This window comes from Sarcophilus harrisii, chromosome 5 (genome assembly GCF_902635505.1).
Source record: "Sarcophilus harrisii chromosome 5, mSarHar1.11, whole genome shotgun sequence".
Taxonomy (NCBI): Eukaryota; Metazoa; Chordata; class Mammalia; order Dasyuromorphia; family Dasyuridae; genus Sarcophilus; species Sarcophilus harrisii.
In genome coordinates this window covers 164,576,929-164,602,245 of record NC_045430.1, presented here as the reverse complement: position 1 = coordinate 164,602,245, position 25,317 = coordinate 164,576,929, and the positions used below count along the sequence as shown (strand labels likewise).

Genomic DNA, 25,317 nt, shown 5'->3' with positions numbered 1-25,317 from the left:
AAAAGAAGGACAAAGCTGCCTTGGTGTAACAGATTCTAAAGAGCTGAGAAAAGATGCTAGGTTAGTGAATAGGGAAGGAGTTTGGAAGTAGAGATAACAGTGTTCAGTTTCCCCTTTTGTCACATAATCCATTTGTGATCCCAAGCAGGTCATCAAATCCTGAGTATCCCCAGGGAATTCTCTGACACAGAACAGTTGACAAATCTCATTATTTCCTCTGGAAATTCTTGGCACCAATCAATTGATCACAATACTCCAAGCTCCTTGAATTTTAAACCCTCCCTTCCTCCAACTATTTCCCCTCCATTTGAATAGATAAATCTGGAGTTGACCTTCCTAAAAGCAGATTACCACAGCAATTGTAGAAAAATGCTGCTAGCAGCAAAGAAAGACTAATAATTTTATGATTTGCACGTATGGAAAACAGGTAAATTTTTTAGTGACCTAAATTGACTTTTCTGATTTTGTGATTCATGGAAGATTTCTATAATGAGGTAAGTCTTAAATTAGGTCCTGAAGGGAAGCACGATATTCATGGATTTGTATTAGATGGACATTCGAAACCAAAAAGTTATCATGAATATTTTACAAATTGTTTCATATATATATATATATATATATATATATATATATATATATATACATATATATATACATATTCATACATATACATACATATATACATATATATTCATATACATATATATATATACATATATAATCTGACCAGATTCTTCAGTGATTATATCTAGGAAGAATTGCACTTGTATTAAATACCTTTATGAGATTGGAATATATGACCTACTCACCTATCTGAATGGCAGCTATTCAAAGCAGTGGATAGAGAGAACCCTGACCTTGGAAGCAGGAAAATTCATCTTTATTAGTTCTACTCTGGCTCAGATACTTACTAGCTTAGTCCTGTTTGCCTCAGTTTCCTCATATGTAAAATGAGCTGGGGAAAGAAATGGCAAACCATTCTGATGAGGTTCGGTGCAGGGCCAAGAGTTATGGGAACCCCTTCTGGTCAGCACAGGGCCCTCCTAAAAGAATTTATGAACCCAAAAAGTTAGAATGACAAAAAATTTATTGTTGGCTCTGAGAAGTCAGCCTTTGCTAGGAAGAGGAAGACTGACTCCCTCAGTGGCAAGGTAAACTTCCTAGCAGAGAAATTCCGACAGGTGTAGTCCTGTTAGGGAAATAGGTGAGAGAGATAAAGAGGGGTTAATACTGAGAAAGAATGCCTTCTCAAGGGATAGGGGATCCTCTCAGGTAGTTATGTCAAGGAGGTCCCTTGGCCTGGCATGATTCCAGCTTTGGGCCTCTGCAAGGTCCTGTTAGGGAAATGAAGGCTGACACTGAGAAGAGAATGCTTTCTCAGGCAACAGAGGGTCCTAGCAGGCAGCTTTGCCAAGTTGAGAGAGAGGTTCCTTGGCATGGCATGTTCCTGCTTTTAGGTCCTCTGTGAAGAACTGAGCTAGCAAATAACTATTTTATCTTGATTGGGAGCTGAAGGCAGTTTGAGTTGAAATCAGACCGCAATCTTCCAATAGAATAGATTTTCAATTGAATGAGTATCCCTTGACTAATCTTCAACTCAGTAAAGAGTGTAATCAATGGGAAGTGTGCTGGTTTCCTCCAGGATAACAGAAAGAAATCACTTTATCTTGATTCCCTGAGGCAGGACTCTCCTAGAATTCAAGGAGTTTTTCCCCTTCAAGGAGTTCTCAAGCATTTATCCCAAAGTCAGGACAGTTTCAGGGTTCCTCCCCAAAGTCAGAAAGAGATAGTTTCAGGATTCCCCCCATCAATTCCACTTTTGCCAAGAAAACACCAAATGGGGTCACAAAGAGTCAAAAACTTACAAAATAATCAATAAAAAATACAACTCAAATCTAGAGTTGAAATCTGTAAAGGGTAACTTCAAGAAAAAAAGAGACTCAGTGAAATTATTGATAAGAATCCAGTAAAGAGGACACAGAGAATGACATGCAACAAATAAATTTCAGGATTTTAGTGATTAATCCCTTGTGTTCATTTTTCAACTTTGGAGTATAAAAAATAAAGATTATTTTGGAGGACAGACTCATAACTTCTACACAAATATTTTCTTCTTTGCCAAATTGAATCTCTGAGTAGGAATACATACCCTGTTCTAAAGTCATTCTTGTAATGTATCATTTGGTGGTAAAGCACCTTGCAACAACTAAAAAGCCTTGATTGTCTTCTGGAAATAAAACTACTAATTTTTGGTTTCTTTTTAAAAGATTCTCTGACAAACCAGGGACTGGTGAATTCTGGCCAACCAAAGATAAGGAAGAATTAGATTTTATTAAGAAGGTAAAGTTTCTTTATGGAATTTTTTTTTTTATTATTATTCTTAAATTTCAGTTTGGAGGATGCTTTTGATGAATTCCTGGGTTTCTAGGTGGGATTGACATGGAGAGCCTGAAGTATTGATAAAATTATTCCCTGAGGCAAGCAGGAAAGGACACTGATGTTTACTTTATAGTCTCACCCTCTGTAGGACCCACTTTACCTTCAGGCAGAAATCCAAGTTATGTCAAAAATCCCCTGAGGGTAAAATTTTCTCTATACATTTGTCTATGGCTCATGCCACAGCTTCTGTCTAATGGTCTGATCTACCTCATTTCCCACCATGCCTCATGGTATCTTTCTTCCCTTTATATTTAATTCTTTTAGGGTGCTAAACTCTTCCATGAATTTAGCCTGTCAATTAATGGGATAATCTCACCTCATGGAATATACTCTTTTCTTCTGGTTAGTTGTGAGCTCCACATTATTTCTCAAAACCACTTTGATGTCTCTCAATATTCTCCTAACTCTTATCTTATCTTAACTTTTTATCTGAAAAATGTAATTTACTTTGAGATGATATGTTTGTATCATTCTCCATTTTTCCTTGTAGCTTTGTATTTATTTGTGCATTGGAAAAAGTATTGTATCCCATGATACTCTCAAGTAGATGATCTTTGAGGGAAAAAAAATCTTTATATCCTAGGTGATATTTAATCTCTTCTAGGTCTAAATCTATGAGCCATTCCATAATATTTTTCAAATGTTATGTATAGAGGTTGTTTATAATTTTTTGCTGCTACAAATAGAACTCTGTACATACTTTTGTATGGCTAGTTCCTTTTTTCCCCCTGTGCTGTTTTTAGGATGAATTCTTGGCAATGGAATGATAGCAATGAAACTAAAAGATAATAATGTATGTTGTCCTCCAAAATGCCTGTACCAATGTGCAGTCCTGCCAGTGGCATATTAAAATTTCCCATAGTCCTAATTTATATATTTTTTTTGCAATTTTTGACAACCTAGTTGATAAACTTGCATTGATTTACATTTCTCTATTGGGAAATTGGGACATTTTTCACGAAGTTATTATTATTTTTTATTCAGTCACTGCTTTATTTTGAGGCATTTTTACATTTGCAATCTTTCCCTAGCTAGAGATAATTCTTCATACCATTTCTAACACAGCATAAGCCTCTTACTCTATTTAGACTAATTTCCTGCCATCTCCCACCCACCCCAGCCAGATGGATCCCTTCCCCAACTTCCTTTTATGTAGTATTTTCTCATAGAATTTATTCTCTTTGAGGGGAGGAGTGTCTTTGCTTTTCTTATATTTATTTTCCCAGTTCTTAGCACAGTATCTGAAATATATTAATGCTTAATAAGTATCTTTTCTAAGCTATAGAATCTTGTGATCACAGTATTGTTTACAGTTTTATTGTTGTATGATTTGCAAAGTTTTTGTTTAAAATATCTCCCTTTAAAAAAAATTTCTCATTTCACGGTGTCCTCATCTACTTTCTTAATGGTTCTATAATGAGACATATACAATGTTGTTGTTCAGAGGACCCCATGAGACTTGCACTACAAAACTTGAGTTTAAAGGCAGATAACAAAAATATGTAAAGAAATGCATAGGGACTTCTTTAATCTCCAGAAATAGGGTGAACAAGCCCAATGAAGTGCCTAGTATATACCAACTGCTACACAAATTTGCGACATTTTGCCTCTCCTTTTTTTTTTCTCTGTTGAGAATACTAGTTGTCAACATGAAAGTGAAAATGAAGTTACTAATTAAATTATGCAAATTCATGAAGCTGCAAAAGTTAAAGAACATGAATGTTGAGGATTGAAAGTATTTATTACATATTGTCATTATCCCACTTGATTTATAAAGTAATTTAAAATATTTTTCCAAACCTTTTCTATTCTTTTAATTTTAGAAGTGCAACTATTTTTGTTATACAAATCTCTATATAATTAAACCTGCTGATTTTGTCTCCATTAATTTTTTTTTTTTTACAAAAGGCATCCTTTATAGTTGATGAGTAGCCCTTAAGAAGTTGCAATCTAATGGAGGAAGATAATACACAGTATAAGAGGAAATTAAGCTTTTTGAGGTTGGGGGAATTTACCTAGTGATGGGACATAATGGAGATCAGAGTCCCTAAGAGTGCAACAGAGTAAGAAATGAAATGTCTATGCTGAGTCCCCTCCTTCAGTGGAGGCTTTAAAATTCTTGGCACTTCCTTCAATCAAAGGGAAGTTTGTCTTTCCTCTTAGATTATTACTTGAGGATAAGGAACTGTGTATTATATTATTTTTCTCAGTTCCTACTATTTGAAGAAATAATTAAAAGTCATTAGCATATGTGCTGTAGTAATTGAATAGTTCTACTTGTTGAGAAAAGTTTTTATATATATTAAATGTTTAAAAATTTAATTTTTTGCATGACTTGATTTTTAGATCCATTAGTTTATAACCAACAGTTATGGTATAGTGGATAGATTTGCATTATTTGTGCTGGCAATAGGTTGAAGTAAATTTTTAGAGGACATATCATTCTCATTAATCATAGGAAGAAATAATAGAGTTGGAGCAGGAAGATGGTGTATTAGTCAAAAAAGAAACTAGAAAACAAACACCTATTGAAACACCAAATATTCCCAAAGAACACAGTACATCAGCAAGAAGTATTGCTAGAAAAGGTAAGTTATTGTTTTGACAAGAACTGTGAGTTCAACATGGTAGGAAATTCCTAATGAGGAAGTTTCTAGCAATGTAGATTTGCTGCTGTTCTACAATTTATAATACTCTTACCAGTAGCCTGGGACGCTAAAATGTTCAATGTCTTGCCTATGGTAATACAGCCAATATATCAGAAATAGGACTTCCTAATCCCAAACTGGCCTTGTGTCCACTATGCTGTGCTACTCCTCAAATTGTAGAATATGCTTACAAATTTTTTTTTTGAAAAATACCATTATTAACCTGTAAATTTAATATATATAACCTAACTCTGAGCTATTTCAAATATAAGCCATCTTTCTCTCCTTTTTATCCATAATGTGTGTTTTAGAACAAAAGAATCATTGTATACCACTTAGCCCCTAATTTCTTTATTTGAAGGACCCTACCTTGCCCATAATACCTAAACCAAATGTTGCTCTGAATCTATTTTTGAATCCTGGAATTTTTTTCTCTTGTCATTTCCATTTAATTTTTCCTGAAGTGACTGTGAATAGACATATTTGAATAGTTTTCATGTGCTTAGCAGCACATCTTCTAATTATTAATGTAGTCATTTACCTATATTTTACAGATATAGTGTTGGCAAATGATGCAGAATCACCTTGGAATTCAGAGGTATTTTTATTAATTTAGAAAATTTAAAAACTTTGAAACTTTGATGATTACATTTTAGATTTACTTGTTTACTAATCACTGCAGTTGCCTGGGTGGAACTAGAATCAAAACTTTAGAGCTGGAAGGGACCTTAAAGATAATCTAATCCAACTACTCATTTAACACATGAAGAAACCAAACCCACAGAAGTCAGTTAGTTAGCTTCTGGTCTTAGACCTAGTTTAGTGAGGACAGAGCCAAGAAAATAATGTAAGGATTCTAGCTTTCAGGACCCCCTACTTTCCACTCTACCTTTATTACCATATCAATTTCAAAATGTCATTCAGTTAGTCAATCATTCAATGAACAAATACCAATACCATATGCTGTCCTAGTTATTAAGAAATATTCCAGGGGCAGCTGATAGAGCACCAGCCCTGAAGTCAGGAGGATATGAGTTCAAATTTGGCCTCAGACACTTAACACTTTCTAGCTGTATGACCCTGGGCAAGTGATTTAACCCCAATTGTCTCAGCATATATATATATTCCAGTAAAGAAACTTAAAGCAAAAAACCAACCCTGCTTCCCTACTACATGAATAGTTTAAGTGAAGGGATAGGACATAGGTACATATATAAGTAGATTTTATGGCTAATTGTTAGAAGATTTTTGTGCAATTTGAATATAAAATTCCTGAGGTCAACACAAGGGAAATGACCAAGGAGGTTGTGACTAATCAGGAAAGACTTCACAAAAGAGATAATAATTAGGGCATATTGACTGGGCCAAATTGTGACTGGTAGAGGGGAAGGAAGAAAACATTTCAGGAGAAAGGATAGCTAGAAAGAAGTAAGGATATTTGCAAGGAATGTAAATCATAAGGTTTAATTATAATAGAACTTATAATAGAGAGCACAAAGTATTTCCTATAAGATAGTAAGAGTTGAGGCCTTGAAAGTTAGTTTGAAGATTTTAAGTTTGATATGTATCAAGGAGTCATTATGCAGTACAATAATATTTAGAAATACATTTTGGGAAACCTTTTTATAAATCAGTATAGAAAATTAACTGGAACAGAGGTACATTATAGGCAAAAAAGATGTACTTTCAATAGATATTAGATGATAAAATAAACAGGAGTGATTATGGAAATAGGAAGGTTTAAATAATAACTTGTTTATTTTATAGGAAGATTCAGCAATATGTAGTGGTTACTTGCTATAAAGAGCAAAGGATGTAATTGAGTTTTTAAGACTGAGGACCTGGAAAATTGTAGATATCACTTATAGAATGAGTAAGTTGCAAAAGGTTGGAGGGCTTATGTGATGACAGACAAAAGATAAATTTTAACATATTAGTTCTCAGGAAACATTTATATGGATTTATCTCATAGATTGTTTGAATTTAAGAGCTTGAGAGTAAAATCTGATGGTTTTCCATGTCTTCTGGCAAAAGGGAATGATTTGAAATCCACGTCTCTTGTAATTGAGATGGTCAAAGTTGAAGAATTTGACTCTCAACTTTATGTTGGAAATAACCAAAGGCAGAGAAAGGAAAGATGAAAATGAGGAAATGGCAATGAATATGTGTATTAGTGTATAGAAAATGTAGTATGGAGACTGTTTTTACCAGATATCACCAAATAGATAAAAAAAAAACCATGATCCCCAGAAGGTTTAGAGACCATTATATGTATTAAAGACATAACAAATGGGGATAGGAATTTAGATGAAGAGAAACTACATAATCTAAGTGAGGGAGACCTCTAGAGAAGATGGTAATTGTACTGAATACTCAACTGTCATCAAAGAATTAATTCTTTAGTACAATAGATATGGATGACGTAATTAAAGTAAAATTTTCTATTTGTGTGAGGTTTGGAGAAATGTCATTGAGGAGTTTACAGAAGGCTAATTTTTTTTTCCCCAAAATTTACCTGTGTGTGTATGCATATATATGTATAAAATCTAAGTACATAGATATTTATTTATGATAAATCTCGATTTATTTGCTCTGTTCAAGGCTTTGTTGCTATTCAGTAGTTTTACTCACATCTGACTCTTGGGATTTTCTGGACAAAGGAACTGAAGTGGTTTGCCATTTCCTTCTCAGTAAGGAAATAAGGGAAATAGGGTTTAGTGAATTTCCCAGAGCCATACAGCAAGTGTCTGAGGCTAGATTTGAACTCAATAAGATTAGTCTTCCTGACTTCAAGCCCAGGGCTCTATGGATGCCCCTTCTAAGGGGAAAATGTGCTGTATATTCAGACCCAAATATTTTCTTCTCCCATATGACTAGCATGTAGAAAATAGTATTTTATATGCTATATTGTTAGAACTATTATAGAATAATAACCTGATGATGACTTTTATCAAGTCAGCCATTTCTGAATGATAAAGTATTCTCCAGCCCACAGTACTAAATTTAGCAGAGTTATATCATCTAAAGACAAAAGATAATAGTTTAAATTTGAAAAGTGTAAGCATTAGGTTATTCTTTTGAAGAAAATGTTTTAACATTTCATTTTCCATAGACCTGTCATTTCTAAATGGAAATTCTTCACAATTTTCCAGGAAAAAGCATTTAGGACTGCTTTATCAGTGGGCTTACTAATTATTTTGTTGATCTTTTCATTTGATAAGTGTACCTCTGCAAGTCTCCCTGAAGGATCTGCCAGTTATATATTTGCAGCTACAAATCAAACAATAAAAGGTAGTATTTCAATGGGACAACTTAAAGGTAAGCTGATATTATATAGCTAGTTAGGTTTGTTTAAAATAAAGAGAAAAGTGCTACCCTGGAGCAGGGGAAAAGGAGTTTTGTGGGTGGGGAAGCTAGATGAGACTCTATCTCCAAATATGAAAAAGATAAGAAGGTGCATGATGTCTTAGTGCTAGTAACAGGATTAAGTAGTCACTGAAGGCTTCCTTGAGTAAAATCAGAAACAGGAGATAAAAATGGAATAGTCTGTCTCATCTCCAGATTCTGAACCTTCAGTATATTTCCTGTGTCTGTCAGATAGAATGCAAACTAAAGAAAATGTGTCATAAGCTTCTAAAAAACTAAAATATCTGCTTATTAAAAGCTAGATTATTTAGTTTATGTTCATATACTTGTAAGACAAGTGATTCTGTAGACTGATGACAATAATGGTGACAGAAAAAAAATAGGCAAAAGAAACTGAGAAAAATAGACAGCTAAAGATGGCTGCATTGGAACCAGAAAGAGAAAGCAATCAAAGACTCCTTTGCTTTCATATATATTGGGAGTTCTTTTTTGGCCCATCTTGCTGCCTGTCAGACAGTCCAGGATTTTTTTTTGAGGGGGATTATGGGAATTTTTTTTATAATTTTTTTCCTATTTTCTTCTTTTTAAAACAAAACATGTGCCAAGCAGAACCTCAGGAAGGATTCAAAATATATAACATTAAATTTCAGAAATTTAGTAATACTCTTTCTATGAGTCTTCCACAAAGGATCTCTTTGAGGTGGTGATTGGTGGGTTTTTTCTGTTTCTACTTTCCCTTCATGTTCTATCCAAGACAATTTTCTTGGATTATTTCTTGCATTATTATGTCAAGGTTTTCTTTTTTGTTTGTTTGTTTGTTTGGTCACAGCTTTCAGGTAATCCAATTATTCTTATATTTTCTCTTCTGGATTTTTTATAAGCTTACAAGTTTTTCTTATAAGCTGTTTCACATTCTGTTCTTTTTTTTATTCTTTATATTTTGTTTTGTTATTTCTTGGTCTCTTACTGCATCACTGGCTTCCCCTTGCTCAATTCTAATTTTCAAAGAATTATTTTCTTCTTTAAGACTCTGGATTTCCTTTTTAAGTTGGTTAACTTTTTTTTTTTTCCAAAATCATCTTGTTTTTCTTGAATTAAAAAAAAAAAAATTCCCTCAATCTCTCTCATTTTAAGTCTTTTTTGAGTTCTTTTATAAATTCTCTCTGGGCACAGTTACTCTTTATGGTTGTGTCCTCCTCTGAAGATGGACCCCAGTTTTCCCTATTCCCATAGTAATTTTTTATGATTGTGTTCTTTCTTCTTTGCCAATTCATTTTTTTTAAATGAGAAGTATTAGTTTAAGCACCTCTAATTGTGAAGTGGGTCAATAGTGCCTGTAGTTTCACTTCAGCTCTGCCCTGACTGGAACCTCAATTCAAGAGCTCTACCCTCCCACAAGTGCTCACAATCTCCACCCCACTGCCTCTGCACATCCTCCCTCCCCGCAATGTGCTGATTCCTTCTTCTCCAGGGCCAAGACTCAGCCACACAGATGGGCCTAATGTTCCTAATCAGTGAGGTTCCCTCAGTCTTCCTGGACTCAGACCCCAAACTCCTTAAGCGGTCTTGGAGGTGAAAGTTCCTCAGAGGAACCCAGCTAGCCCCAGGACTCTTCCCTGCTGTTTCTGTGGGGTTAGCCTGGAAGTATATGCACTTCACACTGGTTAATCCCTGTCCTTAGATCTTTAATTGAGTTCTCTCCCATTATCCCAGTTCTATCCTGTTGTGTCCCAAGGCAGCTTTGTTTTTCACCAGTCTGTTCTCCCTGAGGTGCAAACTTATTCCATTTGTGGGGGGAAATCTGGAGAACTTGAAATTTCCTGACCACTTATGCCATCTTCCCCAAATCCTTCCACTAAGGATGTTAAAAAAAGATGGCCATAAGATAAAATACAAAATGAAAAAAATTTTTTCACAAAAAATTTTCAAAATAGCTAGGGAGCAAAGAATTACTTACCAGAAAACATTTAAAGATTAAAAAGGGTTAGTGTCTAAGGTCCTTGACAGTAGGAATCTGACCTATCTTTCCAGCCTTAGTCCATCTCTCTATCTTTTTCAGCCAAACTATTCTGTTTTTTCTGTATATTTTCTTGCTCTGTATCTATTTAGACCATCTATTGAAATCTTGCTCTTCCTTCAGAAACTTTTCCATGTTTAAACTCCATAAAGCTTTCCTGGATTTTACTAATCTTCCTGACAATTATTTCCCAATATGTCGATTTATTAGTTTCTTTTAAAGATATACTAACTATAAACATTATCAATTAATGTTACAGAGTACCTACTATTATGTACATGACATTATAATCCATCTCAAGATTTACTAAATTTAGACACAATAACTATTGTTCTTTTTTAACTTTTCCTAAAGGGAAATGTAGAACAAATATAAAACAATGACAAAAAGAATTATATGTAAATATTCATGTATCCCTAAGAACTTCTGAGTTCATGGTTATAGAAACTTGGGAAACTTGACAAGATTGAGGGTGACTTCTCCTCCCCACCTGGTCTGAATTATATACAGTCCTCCTCATTAATTTCTGAGGTGAAAAAAAAACAACACTTTATTGCCATGTTTTCAATGATGCCCACACAGAATATACACAAAAGAACAAGTATTATTTACCTCTAGCAGCATAGGCTATCCCTGTCTCCTGGAAATTAAACATGTGTTCCAGCTGTCCATAGCAATTGGAGTGTTTTCTGCCCCATTCAGAAAGTATTGCCAGCATGATTGAGGAAAAAGAGAGCCAAGGTCAGAAAGAAACATACTAGGCAATTTATCTATCCTTTCTGTATCGAGAAGGATAATAATTAATGTCTATTTTAGCTTCCTTGAGTGAGTAAAAATATTTACACAGAAGCTAGCTTAAATGCATATATTACTGATGCATATGGAATAAGAAGTAAAGCAATGTGCTTTGTGCGATTTTGGAAGTACCTATTTTAAAATTTCTTGCAATTTCTTAATTATGTGGATTGACATGCTAAAACTAATTTCATAATTTAGTATAATAAACAATTTCTAAATACTTTTTTGGACTGATTTAATATTATAAAATAATGTTTCTCCCAACTTAATTTTTATCTTCCAAGATTCAGTGTCAATATGTAAGTAGTTTTGTTTTCCATTAATGTTAAATTATATATGTTAAAAGGGTTGTTGTATATTAATAATATTGAATTAGTAATTGAGATAATTAAAAACAATTTTTAAATTACTTGCAAAATTAGCATGTTGTATATACATCATTTCTCATATGTATTTTATATTCCTTCTTTCATGAATGGATCAAGAAATTTTAAGATTTAGGCCACAAAAAATATAGGTATAGGCCAGTGGACAATGTGGCTATGGGCAGAAATGAAAGTATATTAACTGTTCTGTAAGTATACATTTAAATGGATGTATTCAGAATATTTGTTTCTAGATATTAATTCTATGAGAGGAATGTGGTTTTTTTCTCTTTACTGTTTATATAATAGCGGATTTTGCAAATTATATATTTAAGAAATCACCTAAACTGTAACCACTTATAGTATAATTACATTAAATATTCTCATTGCTTGGAAGACATGCTGCTGCACTAAAACATCAATTTTGTAATCTACCCCTTATAGAATATGATCATCCATCTCCTAAAAAAGAAAACTTTTATTTGTGTCATTGATGAGAAATTATCTATTGGTATATGTACACCTATGTTTTTGAGTCTCTTGAAATCTGATATAGTTGAAATATAAATTGTACTTTGGGTCAATACTATATTCTTATGTTTATTTCAAGTACTGCTTACTAATAGAGTATAATTATTCTCATGTAAATGCCATAATAAGAATTTTATCAAATTGAATATTCATTCTTTAAATCCTATGATGGGGTCCAACAACCCTATTCATTTTGCATGAAGTTGTGATTGAATTATACTGCTTAATTATAATTGATAATAAAACTTATTCTTTTTTCAGATCATTCTCAGAGAAAACCTAATTGGAAGGTAATAACATTGATAGTTTAAATTTATTATCTGATATGTACTGAAAACTTTCAATATAACTATCTTATTTAATTATCTTGTTTCATAGGCCATTCAACCCACTCTTCACATGAAAGATTCTTTGACAAATCAAAAAGTTGAAAATGGAGTTAAGGAAAAACAAACATTTCGTAAGTTTTATAATTCCATAATTTAGGAAGAAAAGTATATTTAAAGACTATTCAATATTCATATTTCTTTTTTCCTTCCCTTGTTTATATTACAGATTTCATGGAGGAATTTGATTTAGATGATGCAGATGACGTTGATGGTATTTTCCTTTTTCCTTTCATTACAAGTATGAGAATAAGTAAATTTTATACTTCCTTGTTCTTTTCTATATTGCATGAAGGAGTATAATTCCAATAAATAATCTATGTACACTCCCATTTCAAGTTAATGTATGTTAATCAACTATTATGTCTCATGTGCATCTCAAGTATGTGCTATTTGACTCCAGAATACAAAGATAAAAAGAAACAGTTCTTTGCCTCAAGGAAAAGATAATTATATTACAATTAGATAATATAAGAAGATTACTTGAGAACTTTGTGTAGACTGGATCAGAGAAGATAGGAATCAAACATAAAAAGACCTGTTAATAATTTACTACAAAAATCTGAGTAAAAGTTGATGAGATCAGGAAGTAAGAGGGTGAATTTGAGAATGAACAAAAGAGAAATGATGACAGCTGTTGTAAAATCATTGGGATTTAGCAACTTTTGAATAATTGTGTTTCTATACACACATACACACACATTTGTGTATGTGGGATAAGAAAAAAGTGTCAAAGATGTAGACCCAGATGACTGAGAAGATGGCCTGTTTTTAACAAAGATAAGAAACATTAAAAAACTGGTGATTAAACAGATAGGAGATGGGTGGAGAAAGAAAATGATGAGTTCAGACTCAGGAGGATCTACAAGTTGGGAAAGATCCAGGAGCCATTCTTAAAATATGGTGTCCAAAACTAAGCACAATTTTCAGGTGTTGTCTGACCAAGGAATTGGTCAGGCAGACTAACATCATCCTTCCTATGGACATTATATATCTTTTAATATAAAATTCCTCTAGCTTTTATGGCAGCTATATGAGCTGACACTGAACACATAATTCAACAGAATCTATCAAATTCTGATGAACATTTATATATGCATACTTCTGTTTTGTGTTTATGCTTGTGTTTGGTATTTTATCCACAAAGATGACATGAGGGAATGTGTCAAATGCTTTGCTGAAATTTAAGTAAATTATAATGACTATAATCTCCTACTCAGTCAGTATAGTACCTCTATCAAAAAATAGTCTGGTATGACTTATTTCTACCATTTCCCAATCAAATAATGAAAGTGTAAAAAGATTTTGGTAATGAGGCAGTTATCTGAGTCTATAAAAGATCAAGAAAGATAAAGGCTGAAAAAAATATCAGTAGAATGTTAGGCCCAAAGTCAGATAAGGTTTGAGGAATGACTATAAATAGCTCAAGTAATTAGACAGTGAAAAGGAGATAATTGAGCAATAACTTGGTCATTCCATGATTAAATAAAAGATGGGAGAAACTTTAAAGACCAAGAAATTAAATGTTTATATTATTCTGATGTGTTTATCTTTTTTTATACATCATTGTCCTTTATTTCCACTTTTTGAGACTAGTATAAATGTAGAAACTAGAATAGTAGAATAGAATAGAATAGAAATGTAGAAACTAGAACTAGAATAAATGTAGTCTTGTCATATTTTTAAAAGGAATACTTAAATTGTCATTTTCATGTTGAATTTATATTTGAAAATAAATGATGAAATCATTTCCAAAAGAAGTAGCAGTTCTTTTAAAAAATATAAAGGCACTGAAAGGACCTTAACTGTAAGCATTTTGGTAAGCATTTAGCAAAATGGATAGATTGGCTAGTTCTCATAGCCAAAAAGACATGGTTTCAAATCTTATTTATGATTCATTCTGGTTATGTGATCCTGGACAAGTCATTTAATTTCTAAGTGTCATAGGCATAAATGAGTTCATTTAAGACTAGAAGTTACAGTAAAGGTACTAGCCTACTTTATTAGAGGGAGCTTCCTTACCTGAGAGTTCTCTATAAATATATCCCAGGTTAAAAGTCACTGGTTGAGATTCTTATTGACTAATGAAAAGTCAAATTCGTATGTTATTTGTAAAAGGTTTTTATTTGAAGAAAAACCTTTACCCCACGGATTTTACTAATAAATTCTTTGGAACCACTCATGAAGATAGACTTTGATGTTGAGCTAGAGCTCTATAATTAGAGATAGTAATTCAATTAAAAGAGAATAGGCTGAAGGAAAATAGTTGGTGCTTTTTTCTTCATAGTACCTAAAAGATAAAATGTAGGATTCATAAATAAACAAAATAAAGTCATTAAGCTTGGTGGTATTTTAAGTGATATTTTATGAAAATATTAAAGAATATGTCAGATGGATAAAATTGACGTATTTTTTAACTGTATTTGATGTATTTATTTTTCAGATGATTCTGATTGGGATTCTACCAGCATTTCTCTGAAAAATAAGACTATCACAGATTTGAATTTTAATGGGAATTATGCTTGCAAATCACTGGCACTGACCAAAAATCATTCAGGATCCACAGAATTTGGAAAAATTACATTTAAAAAAGATGAAGCAGTTGAAGCAGCTGCTGAAGCTGGAAGTGGGCCTGAGATTGGCTTTAAGGTTTTAACTCTGGTAGAAAAACTAGGCCCCCAGGAGCAGTGTGAACAATTTCTAGAAAAAGAGGATGGTGAAAAAGGTAAGAAAGAAAGGTATATGGTTAACATTATGAATTTTCCATATGTAAATTAGTGCTCAATTTGTTACATTCCAATTTTTATTAATATAGTTAAGCAAAATAAATGGTAAAATCATGTGCTAACAAAATTCACTCTCTGTTTTTAATCTTCTCAGCAGACAAGAATCTAACAGGCGTCTTAACAGGTATTTTGATTTTCTCCTCTAATCAGAGTAATATATTCCACAAACACTGAAGGGGGGTTTAAACTTGTGTCCTGAATTAGTCTTCTCCTCTCTAATTTACTATTTCCTACTTCATTTATTTTTTATGTTTTTTTAATAAATGTTTCAAATCTTAAAACCACTAAGTATTTACATTCAGATATAAAATTCACATGTGAATAATTTTTCTTTTTTTCTGTCATTCTGGATTATTTATAGCTATCTTCCCCAAAGCTAAATTTAATCAATTTAACTTTTCCTATTTATTAAATTACCTAATTAGGTGATGTTTCCCTGTCATTGTTTTAATAGCATTAATATGACTGGAATGCAATTATCTCATACCATGGATTTTTTTTTAAATACTATAATTAATCCATAAATTAAGATGATTGTGTCACATTCATATTTAACTGTTTACGTTATATTGAAATAAAATTTCAATAGATTTATTTGACCCATGGCAAATATAATTATCTCTTCCTGATGTTAATCTTTTCACCTCTGAATTTCTCTCCATGTTATCATACTCTGTCTAGTTCTAGAGAACTAGACTAGTTCTCTCTCTAGTATGATGTCTAGATCATACTCTATCTAGTAAAACTAGATAACTAAAAGTTTTACAATGAATTTCTAATTGCTGAATATTATCTGCCTATCTTGTTTTCACATTTCCTTGGCTTAATCAGAGTCTTATAAAGTTACTGAAGGATACAGATCTCATTTATTTTTATTTCCCTATTCCTTTTCAGATAGTCCTGGCCAGTGGTTTATCATATTAAAATTTATATTTTGTTCTCTCTGTGTTTGAAATAATCAAATTGATTCTGTATTTTTAAAACTGAGAATTTTGCCCTCTTTCTGCTAAGTCATCATTTTTTGTCTCTGAACTTAGTTCAAAAATTCATCTGTTCTGTCATGAATTAAATTTAGAAACCCAATTCTCTTGCTAATCATGTTTGTATTCCTATGTCAAGGAAATCTGTTACCTTTGAAGGAGGTAAATGGACACCAGACAATGTGGTCTATTATCTTCTTACCACCAAGATATCTTTCAAGAATATCTGACTTGAAATGTAGTCCCCTCTCTCTAATCTTACAAATGGACTTAAACAATGAACATTTTTTAATCACAAAAGAAGAGAAAGAAGTTGTTGCTTAACCCCTCATTCCTAATTTCTAGTTCCCATTCTCATGATGTTGTCTACTCTAATCTATCTCATTATTTTCCCTATTTCCCCAACTCTGTTCTTTATTCTCTTCTTTATTCTTTATTCTCAAAACTATATTAAGGCTAATAATGCTTACCTCACGGTTTTAAGGTCATTGAGAAAGACCACTGATCAAATTAGTAACTGCTAGCCTAACTAATGAATTGATCATGCATAGATATTTATGTCTATTTACCTTTAATTTTCAAATGCAATAGTTTCAGCTAGATTAAATATATTAATCTTTATAATATCAATCTTTATAATTTTTGTGATATGCTCCCGTGAAATAAGTATTTCATAAGAAACTTAGAATGTAAATTAAAATTGTAATGTAACTTAGAATTGAAATTACAAAATAATCATCTAAATGCATAATCAGTAAAATAGACATTTCTTACATTTTATATATTAAAATAGATTACACTTGATAAATTATAGCTGTCATAAGTGCCATTACTCTTAATGGGATGGAATTTCATATAAAAAAGTAATTTTAAATCAAACAATTTTTTATTTAAATATTAATTTAGATTTAACACAAGAAATGGAATTTAAAAACTCAGTGAAAGGCCATGAAAGTTTTGTTAAAAGTGATCAAAAACAGGTATGGAAAAATGATATTGAAGTTTCTGATATTTTATTTCAGTAAAAGTGCCTTAAATGCTATTTTATTGGAAGTTTTTATGAACTTGGTGTACTTTTAAATGCATTTTTGTCTTATTTCAGGAATTAAAATTTTCTTTGGAGGTACAGGGATCAGTAGCAAAACTTCAGACCTAGTTTTGTAGTAAAAGAAGAGTCCCTGAACAATGTTTTTGCTGGTGTTATTTATAAATTTCTTACATGATAACCCAATTGATCATATAATTGTGATCTGAATTTGGAAAGATCATAATCTGGCATGTCATTTTAGACAAGTACACTAAATTTTATCAATGTACACTAAATTTTATCAATGTATTAAAATATTGTATGATATTAAAAATGCCATGATAATAAAATCTTAGCAGTGATGATCCAAATTAATCTAATCTAACCTTTTCCCAAATAATGAATTCTATCTGAAGTTTTCCCATAAAAGTAGTTCTTCTGTGACCAAACTACTCAAATGAAGCAGCCCATTCTATATTTGAACACCTCAAATTATTGGGGATGTCTTCCTTATGTCAAACTATATTACCTTCTTAAACTATGCAACCAAAGCTCATTATTCTGACTTTAAAATCAAGCATTCCTTCTGCATTCTAAAACCCTATTTGATGGCTACCATCCTGGCATCTCTTAAATCTTCTTTCTAAAACCTTCCTAGGTTTCTAAGATCTTTTTAAAAATTTTTTTCTCACCTTTATTTCTCTAGTGTTCTATATAAACATAATAATACAGATGTGATCTTACCAGAACAGAGTAAAGGAGTGTCCTGTCTCACTAAGGATGATGGTTACTTTTGCTGCAAAGATCATGGCCACATCATTTTAAATGATGGCTCGCTAACAAATACTTATAGGTCTTTCTGTCATGATTTCTATAAAAAACTGTTTTTCCCCATTGTATACATATACAACTGATTTTTTTTTTAAATCCATGTCCAGAATTTTATATTTAGCTCCTTTAAATTGTATCTTAAGCACTAGCACTTTGTTCTAATCTAACAAGATCCTTTGAATCTATTCTGTGACTTAATTTATCGAGCCTCTATCATTTCAATGCCATCTACAAATAACATTTTTTCACTTCATCCTGATTTTCAGTTTAAAAAGTTGAACGTAACAAGCCCTAAAGATAAAGCTACCTGCTTCCCTCCAGATTGAATTAATGTTCTCTGGTTCTTCCCAGTGAAGCTACTACTCTACTGCTACCTTTTCTTACAATCCACATTTTTCTTATAGTCCATGACTTTAAAAAATCCAGACTTACTGTTTCTTTGACATTTCTTGAATCTAGTCTTCTGTTCTCTAGTGTATTGACAATTTTTAAAAAGGAAACTTAAAAGTTGTCTAGCATAACTTGTTTTTAATGAACTTATATAAATTCTTAATTATCAGTACACACATACTATTACTTTGATAATTTTCAGAATTTTCCAGGAATCGAGAAAATTCACCTTTTTCTAGTCTCGAGGCAAATCCTTATTAAACTATAATTAAGCAGAGATTTCAGATGATTCCTCAGTTCAATATGCAAATTATTTTCAGTGTCTTGTGATGTTAACTTTAATCATATCAACTTTAACTCACTGCTGGTGGTGTCAAGATGCTCCATACCCTAGAGAATCCCATCAATGTCTTCCTTTACAGAAATTAGAGAAATTCTAAAGTCTATGATTCAGATATTTTATGCAAGATAAAATCTAATTTTTAAAGAGTCTTTTGACCATGTTTCACTTAGTTGTCATAATCTGCACAATCAAAAGGCAAGAGAAAAACAAATTAGGTCACACAGTCGTACTCTCCCATAGAATCTTTGTGATACTAAATTCCAGTTCATAACCAGGGTCTTCAATCCTATATTTTGTCTAGTCTACACAGTTTTATTCAATAGATCACTGCCTGATAAAAATAATCAAAATTGCCATTCCAATATGATTTCTTAAAAATCAAAAACTTGTTACGGTATAACTTATCTTTATAAATTAATTATAGAACTTTAATCTGAGTTTTTCCCAAATAACACTACAGTCATCAACAAGTCAGTTATTTGAATGTTTTCTTAGAATGCATAGGTTTCAACTCAAGGAATAGCCACAACAGGCAATCTAAAGTTGTACTAAAAAATGTGCTAATATATAATAATCCTTTGAACCCTTCTGTTACATGAAATGATTTTATTGCTTCATTTGCATTCATTAAAGAAAAGTGCTTCACTATCATTAATTAATAGATCAATGAACTCTGGCTAGGAGCTTCCTGACAATTTGTTCGGGATATTGTTGATGAGATTTTTTTCCATATTTAATGAACTCATTTTCTGAGTAGATCTGTATATTTGGAATATGGTGAAAAGCAGTCAAATAAAATGTTGCCATCTCATTTACATAATGATTTTTAAAATGTTCACTTGTGGGGAAACTATACTTAATTATATTTTAAAATAGTTTATTTTGGAATGGTAAGCCAAGTGGCACAGAGGATAGAATGCCAGGTGGGGAGTCAGGAAGATTCATCTTCATAAATTCAAATCTGCTCACACACAATTACTCACTTAACCCTGTTTGCCTCTTTTTGTTCTGAGTTGGAGAAGGAAATGACAAACCACTCTAGTATCTTTGCCAAGAGAATTCCAAATAGCGTCATGAAAAGTCAGACATGACTAAACAATAAATAGTTTATTGTGGTCAATTGTATGATAAAATGAAATTATGTAATGTAAATATTTTAAATAGAATTTATTCAAGAATACCTATTTTTAGACTACCAATACAATGGTTTATCCTATGCAAAATAATTGTGGAACTATAATTCCAACATATCTGAACATTTGAAGAATCTCATTTTTAGACTTGGATTCATTGTTCTTACCTGTACTACAAAAAGAGAATCATATTTTTACTTGGTTGTTTTTAGCAGTCATCTTAATCATTGATTCTATTAATATGTCTAAAGTATATATTGTAATCATTTTTGATTTCTTGCTATGAATTATATGCGAAAGTTATTGGCTTCTTTTGCTAATTTCTAACCTCAAATTAGCAAAATAAATATTGGAGTGTTTTGTACTGGAAATATCTCAGAAGAAGACAATCTTTACAGGTAAATATTTTGATAATATATGGCTTAAATCACCTTCTAGTTTCCCATAGATTTATAAAATTTAGAGTTGCTATTTTTACATTTATATTTGGACTTCCATTTAAGAAAATTTTAAAGTGAGCAATAGATAATAATAGATAAATGTAATAAAGAATCTTACTACTTAAAAAGGAGTTGTGAGATGAGTTTTCTATCCAATCTCAAGTTTATATTTTATTTGGTTTGCTTTTTTTTCCATTAGGCAGAACATAATGGTATTATAATTTTGACCATTTAAAATTATATCTTTTTAACTCACTTTGAAAAGTATTATCCTATTTGAGAAAAAAAAAATTAAGATGTGAAATCAGAAATTGTTCCTGTTTGTTTTGTTATGAATGTAGAGTATGGTACATGATGCATAATGCATTCACTCTGAATTCAGAATACCCTGGATAAAACTTATTTTGAAATTTATTTGTGCTATCATTTAGGGAAAGTTAAGTAATTTTTTTTAACATTCTTTTGAGATAAAGTGATTTGGGACTAGATAAGACCCTAAATTTAAGAGATTAATTTTAACTGTTTATTTCTCAATTTTTCTTTGTCCATATTTTATTACCAGGATAAAGTTACTTTAGAAACAGCCAACATACCAGAACAAACGGTATCTAAGAAACAAGTTAAGCCAATTAGTTTTCCAGTTTTGTATCTGAAAAGAAAACCTCAAGGACCAGAACCCGATAAGGGATATCATGTCGATGACATGCATTTGGATGAAGATCCAAATTGGGAAGAAAGATATGAAAAAATGTGGGTGGAAGAAGAGAAAATGGAAGTCAAAAAGAATTTTAAAGTCATTACAACTGAGTTAAAGCAGATGTTTGGTGAAATTTATGAAAAAGACACAATTGCTGATCAACCAACAGAGAAATTACAAGAAGTGGTACTACAAGATGTCTTTGAAGAAGAATTAGAGCAATTACAGGAAGCATCCCTTACTTTGGCAAATGATTCTGAGGAAAAAGAGAAATATGGAGGCCCTCTCAATGTAGGAGTTCAGTCATTTCCTGGACAAATGGAATGTGGCCTAAAAAATGCTGCTTTACAGGATTTAAAGCCCACTTTCATAGAAAATGTTCTTCAGGCATCTTGTAATCTATACTCAGAAAATAGCAACCTACCTTCTAACAATGATAATAAGCCAGAAACTGAAAGTACCTATAATATAAATGAAGAAGTTGTTTATGATGCAGAAAATATAACTGACTCAAAAAAAATTATAAATGAAATAAAGGAAGATAGAGCATTTGACATGCAAATTGAAGAAAATCTAAACAGAAATGTCACAAATTTGGAGTCAGATTCAGGATGTTTAATACAATCAAGGGGTCTAGGAAGCCCTTCTGGTGTCCAGCTTACTAGCTTTGATGGTATGAAATCAATCCAAATAAAAAAGCCTACACTTATTACTGCAACAAAATTTAATGAGAAAATAAAACTAAATGAAACCTTATTCCAGAATAGTGATGATCACAAGACTAGTAATGCTACAACTGAATTAAGACGTTGGAGACACTCCTTTCCATTTAGTGACAAATTATCAAAAATGCACCTGGAAAAGGAATTAAATAAAGATTTGCAAAGATTTAAAAGTGAGTTAGGAATGTTGCAAGTAGAGTTCCTGACTTTAGAGAGAGAAAAAGCACAACTACAAAAAGAGGTAAATTCACCTCCTAGCACTCTACATATTGATTTTTCCTCTTCAAAAATCATCTTGTGGAATTGACTTTCCAGTGAAAATGACATGTTTAAATGCTTGCTATTTGTAAAAGGTATATTGAAAGCTGAATTAATGAAAATATCCAGAAAGTCTTTTTTATAGCTCTTATTTTGTTCATTCAAATTAGTCCATCTGATACCAAAATATTTGACATGTAAAATAGAAACTTTCTAAAGCAGATATGCAAATTGGAATATTAGACTAGGAAGTCAAAAGGATAAGCCTAAAGATAATTAGGTCACAGGGCCTGAAAGAAATGTAATAAACACAGATGCTCTTTTTTGCAAATTCTTGTAATATTTTACATTTGAAAGAATTTTGCTTTCTGTGACTCTTTTTCAGCCAAGTGTAAGATATATGGCTTAAAATGTTGAAAATATAAACTAACATTGGGAAATTTCTAAAAATAAATCCATCTTATTGGACTAATACTTATATTGTAATCTGGGTATGTTCATCATTACTGACTTTACTAAAATCATTGAAACAGTTTTACTAATTCATTTAATCAGTTTTCAAAAAGGCCTTAATATAATACTTCTCTATCCCACAAATAATAAACCACAGATTTGGGACTTGAACCTAAATCTTCTGACTACAATTCAGTGCCCCTCTTCTTAAATTTAGATTTTAAAAATATTTTCATATGCCATAGATACAAAGAAATAATGTAAAATATGAGAAAAAATGGAAAAATATTGGCAAATAATAAAGATAAAATTTGTGATATATTTGCATAATTGATTAGCTTTAGATACTATAGAAGTAGCAAATTCATTTAATCATTGAATTTCATTTTTTGGAAGAGTCTTTGGCAATCATAGAGTCAAAACCTATTATCTTATGAATGGGGAAAGGTTAGACTCCAGGAGGTTAAATTACATGGCCAGGGTCTCTTGGCTCATTCATACATTATATTTTCACAGTAATAACTCAAGATACAGCAGAGGATAGTAAATAATCAAAGTCTAGATTCAAGTTCTGTTTCTGACACATACTATCTGTGTTAGCCTGGGCAAGTCCATTGACATTACTGGCAATCCTGAGACTAGAAGCAGGGCTGATCTGCACTTATAGAGGGAGTTTCTTCATTTGGAGTTACCTACAGTGATGAAATCACAGGTTCTGACTATTTCATATAACTGAAATCTCATTTGATCTTCATTACTGTTCCCATAAAGAAAGTATGATCCATAGTACTGATCTCACAAAATTATTGTGAGGATGCTATGGGAAAATATATATAAAGTATACTTAAAATCCTTAAAAAAGCATTACATCAATGTTAGCCAATATTATTAGTTTTAAATTTATATTATTTTAAAGTACTTTTATGTATTTTTAGGACAAAGTACAGATGGATACAGGTGATCTTGATGATTTCACTCAGTCATCTGACACAGTTACAGAGGATTATGATTTGTCTCCCTCAAACTATAAGAATGTGATGTTATTGATCGAACATCTTAGTGTTGATTGTAAAGGTAAGAATTTTTAAATTTTGTAACAGAATACCACTGTTAAACAGAATCCAAAGATGTGTGTATATCCAAGAAGATACTACCAAAGTCCTTCTCCCATGACTCCATTGACACCAGAATAGAGGTGATTTGGGGTTCTTAGAATTTAATCTGTGGCAGACTTTGCCAAGCTGAAAAGGAGCTTGTTGGATTCATGGTGATGAATTTTTCAACCACAGAAGTTTTCAAAGATTACGTATTTGATTCCATTTTTAAAGAATTATATTAAGTGCCTTCCATGTGCCAAATACTCAAATTTTAGATAAGACACAGTCTTTGTCCTCATTGAATGTGTAATCTGCTAGGAAGATAGAGCCTGCACAGATAATTCTAATATTAAAAAATACATATATTTAAAGAGTATTATATGAGGTATGAAGTAGGAAAGACAATTAGCTATCAAGAATTTTTAAAAGATACCTGTGAAGATAGTATTTGAATTTTAAGGGCTGGGTATGAATTCAATAGGTCATGAAATTATATGGGGAATGGATTGAATATTTCAAACGTGAGAATTGTGAGCAAAGAATCAGGAAAATGACAGTGAAAAAATGGACAGTATATAGCAATAAGAAGTAAATATAGAAAAGTAGGTTATTAGAACATTGTAACTGTGTGGACAGTATGTATGGACAAATCATTTAAATTTGGCGCTTTGTTTTCTATAAAACACCTTATTTCATAGGATTGTTGTGAAGAAGGTATTTTGTATTCCTATATGTGCTATTATTACTTAATGTGAGTTATCTATATTGAATACTAGAATAAAATGTATGAATTTTACCTGATTAATAATAGAAAAGCATTGAAGAGATTGACATGACTAAATGCATATGATCTTTTTCATGGAAAATATATCCAAAATATTAAAATCTTTCACTGAGTGGTCAAAAATGTCATCAATCTCACAAATTTTCTGTGTAATTCTTTTGTCAGCATGGCATATAGGATAGTGTATTGGACATGATGTCTTAATACCTAGTTTCAAATTCTGCCTTATATACCAACTAACTATCCAAATCTTAAAAAGTCCTTTAACTTTTGATTTTCTTCTTTTACTTTGGATCTTTGATCTTATGATTTCCCTTACTGTCAACTTCACTACCCATTTCAACCAGTGTGTCTACCTCTAACACCCCTGTTCTCCCCCATGTCCTTGCTGCTTCAATTCTGCTAAACACTGAAATGTATAAAGAATTGAAAGTTGGCAAGGGAAACCAAATAACCAAGTCTTGATATAATACACAATTGTAATTCTGGACTAGGTCTAAATTTAGCTATTAAAGAGCTTAGGTTTCGTGGCAGCTATTTTTCTTAAAGCTCAGAAGATTTTTTTTCCCCTTATGGTATCTCAGCTATATTTTGGTTAAAGTTTCTAGAAGTCTGGCCAATGAATAAATGAGAAAGGATATTATTGTATGACTGTTGTATTCTAATTTATATTATGTCTCTAAAGAACAAGCAGTGTTTATGTGTAACTATTTGGGATAAAACATTTAAAATATGTAAAATGATTCAGTATATTTATAATATATAGTTATTAAATATAGAATCTGTTATTAATCTTACACATCCCACTTGTAGTATATATCAGAAT

General features: G+C 31.7%; 1 protein-coding gene across 4 annotated transcripts in view; it reads left to right on the top strand.

The window, feature by feature from the left end:
• LOC100920401 (ankyrin repeat domain-containing protein 26-like) overlaps window positions 1-25,317 on the top strand; it is a 79,841-nt gene that overhangs the window by 24,798 nt on the left and 29,726 nt on the right. For 2 of the 4 annotated variants that reach the window (XM_031938884.1, XM_031938887.1), the window contains exons 9-20: window positions 2,268-2,340; window positions 4,898-5,027; window positions 5,642-5,685; window positions 8,309-8,405; window positions 12,426-12,454; window positions 12,543-12,624; window positions 12,720-12,791; window positions 14,994-15,275; window positions 15,431-15,460; window positions 17,223-17,296; window positions 21,043-22,140; window positions 23,546-23,684. In XM_031938884.1, the coding sequence (XP_031794744.1) occupies window positions 2,268-2,340; window positions 4,898-5,027; window positions 5,642-5,685; window positions 8,309-8,405; window positions 12,426-12,454; window positions 12,543-12,624; window positions 12,720-12,791; window positions 14,994-15,275; window positions 15,431-15,460; window positions 17,223-17,296; window positions 21,043-22,140; window positions 23,546-23,684 (2,150 nt within the window). The remainder of the gene's footprint in view (window positions 1-2,267; window positions 2,341-4,897; window positions 5,028-5,641; window positions 5,686-8,308; window positions 8,406-12,425; window positions 12,455-12,542; window positions 12,625-12,719; window positions 12,792-14,993; window positions 15,276-15,430; window positions 15,461-17,222; window positions 17,297-21,042; window positions 22,141-23,545; window positions 23,685-25,317) is intronic. The other 2 variants (XM_031938886.1, XM_031938885.1) reach the window with 2 other exon arrangements.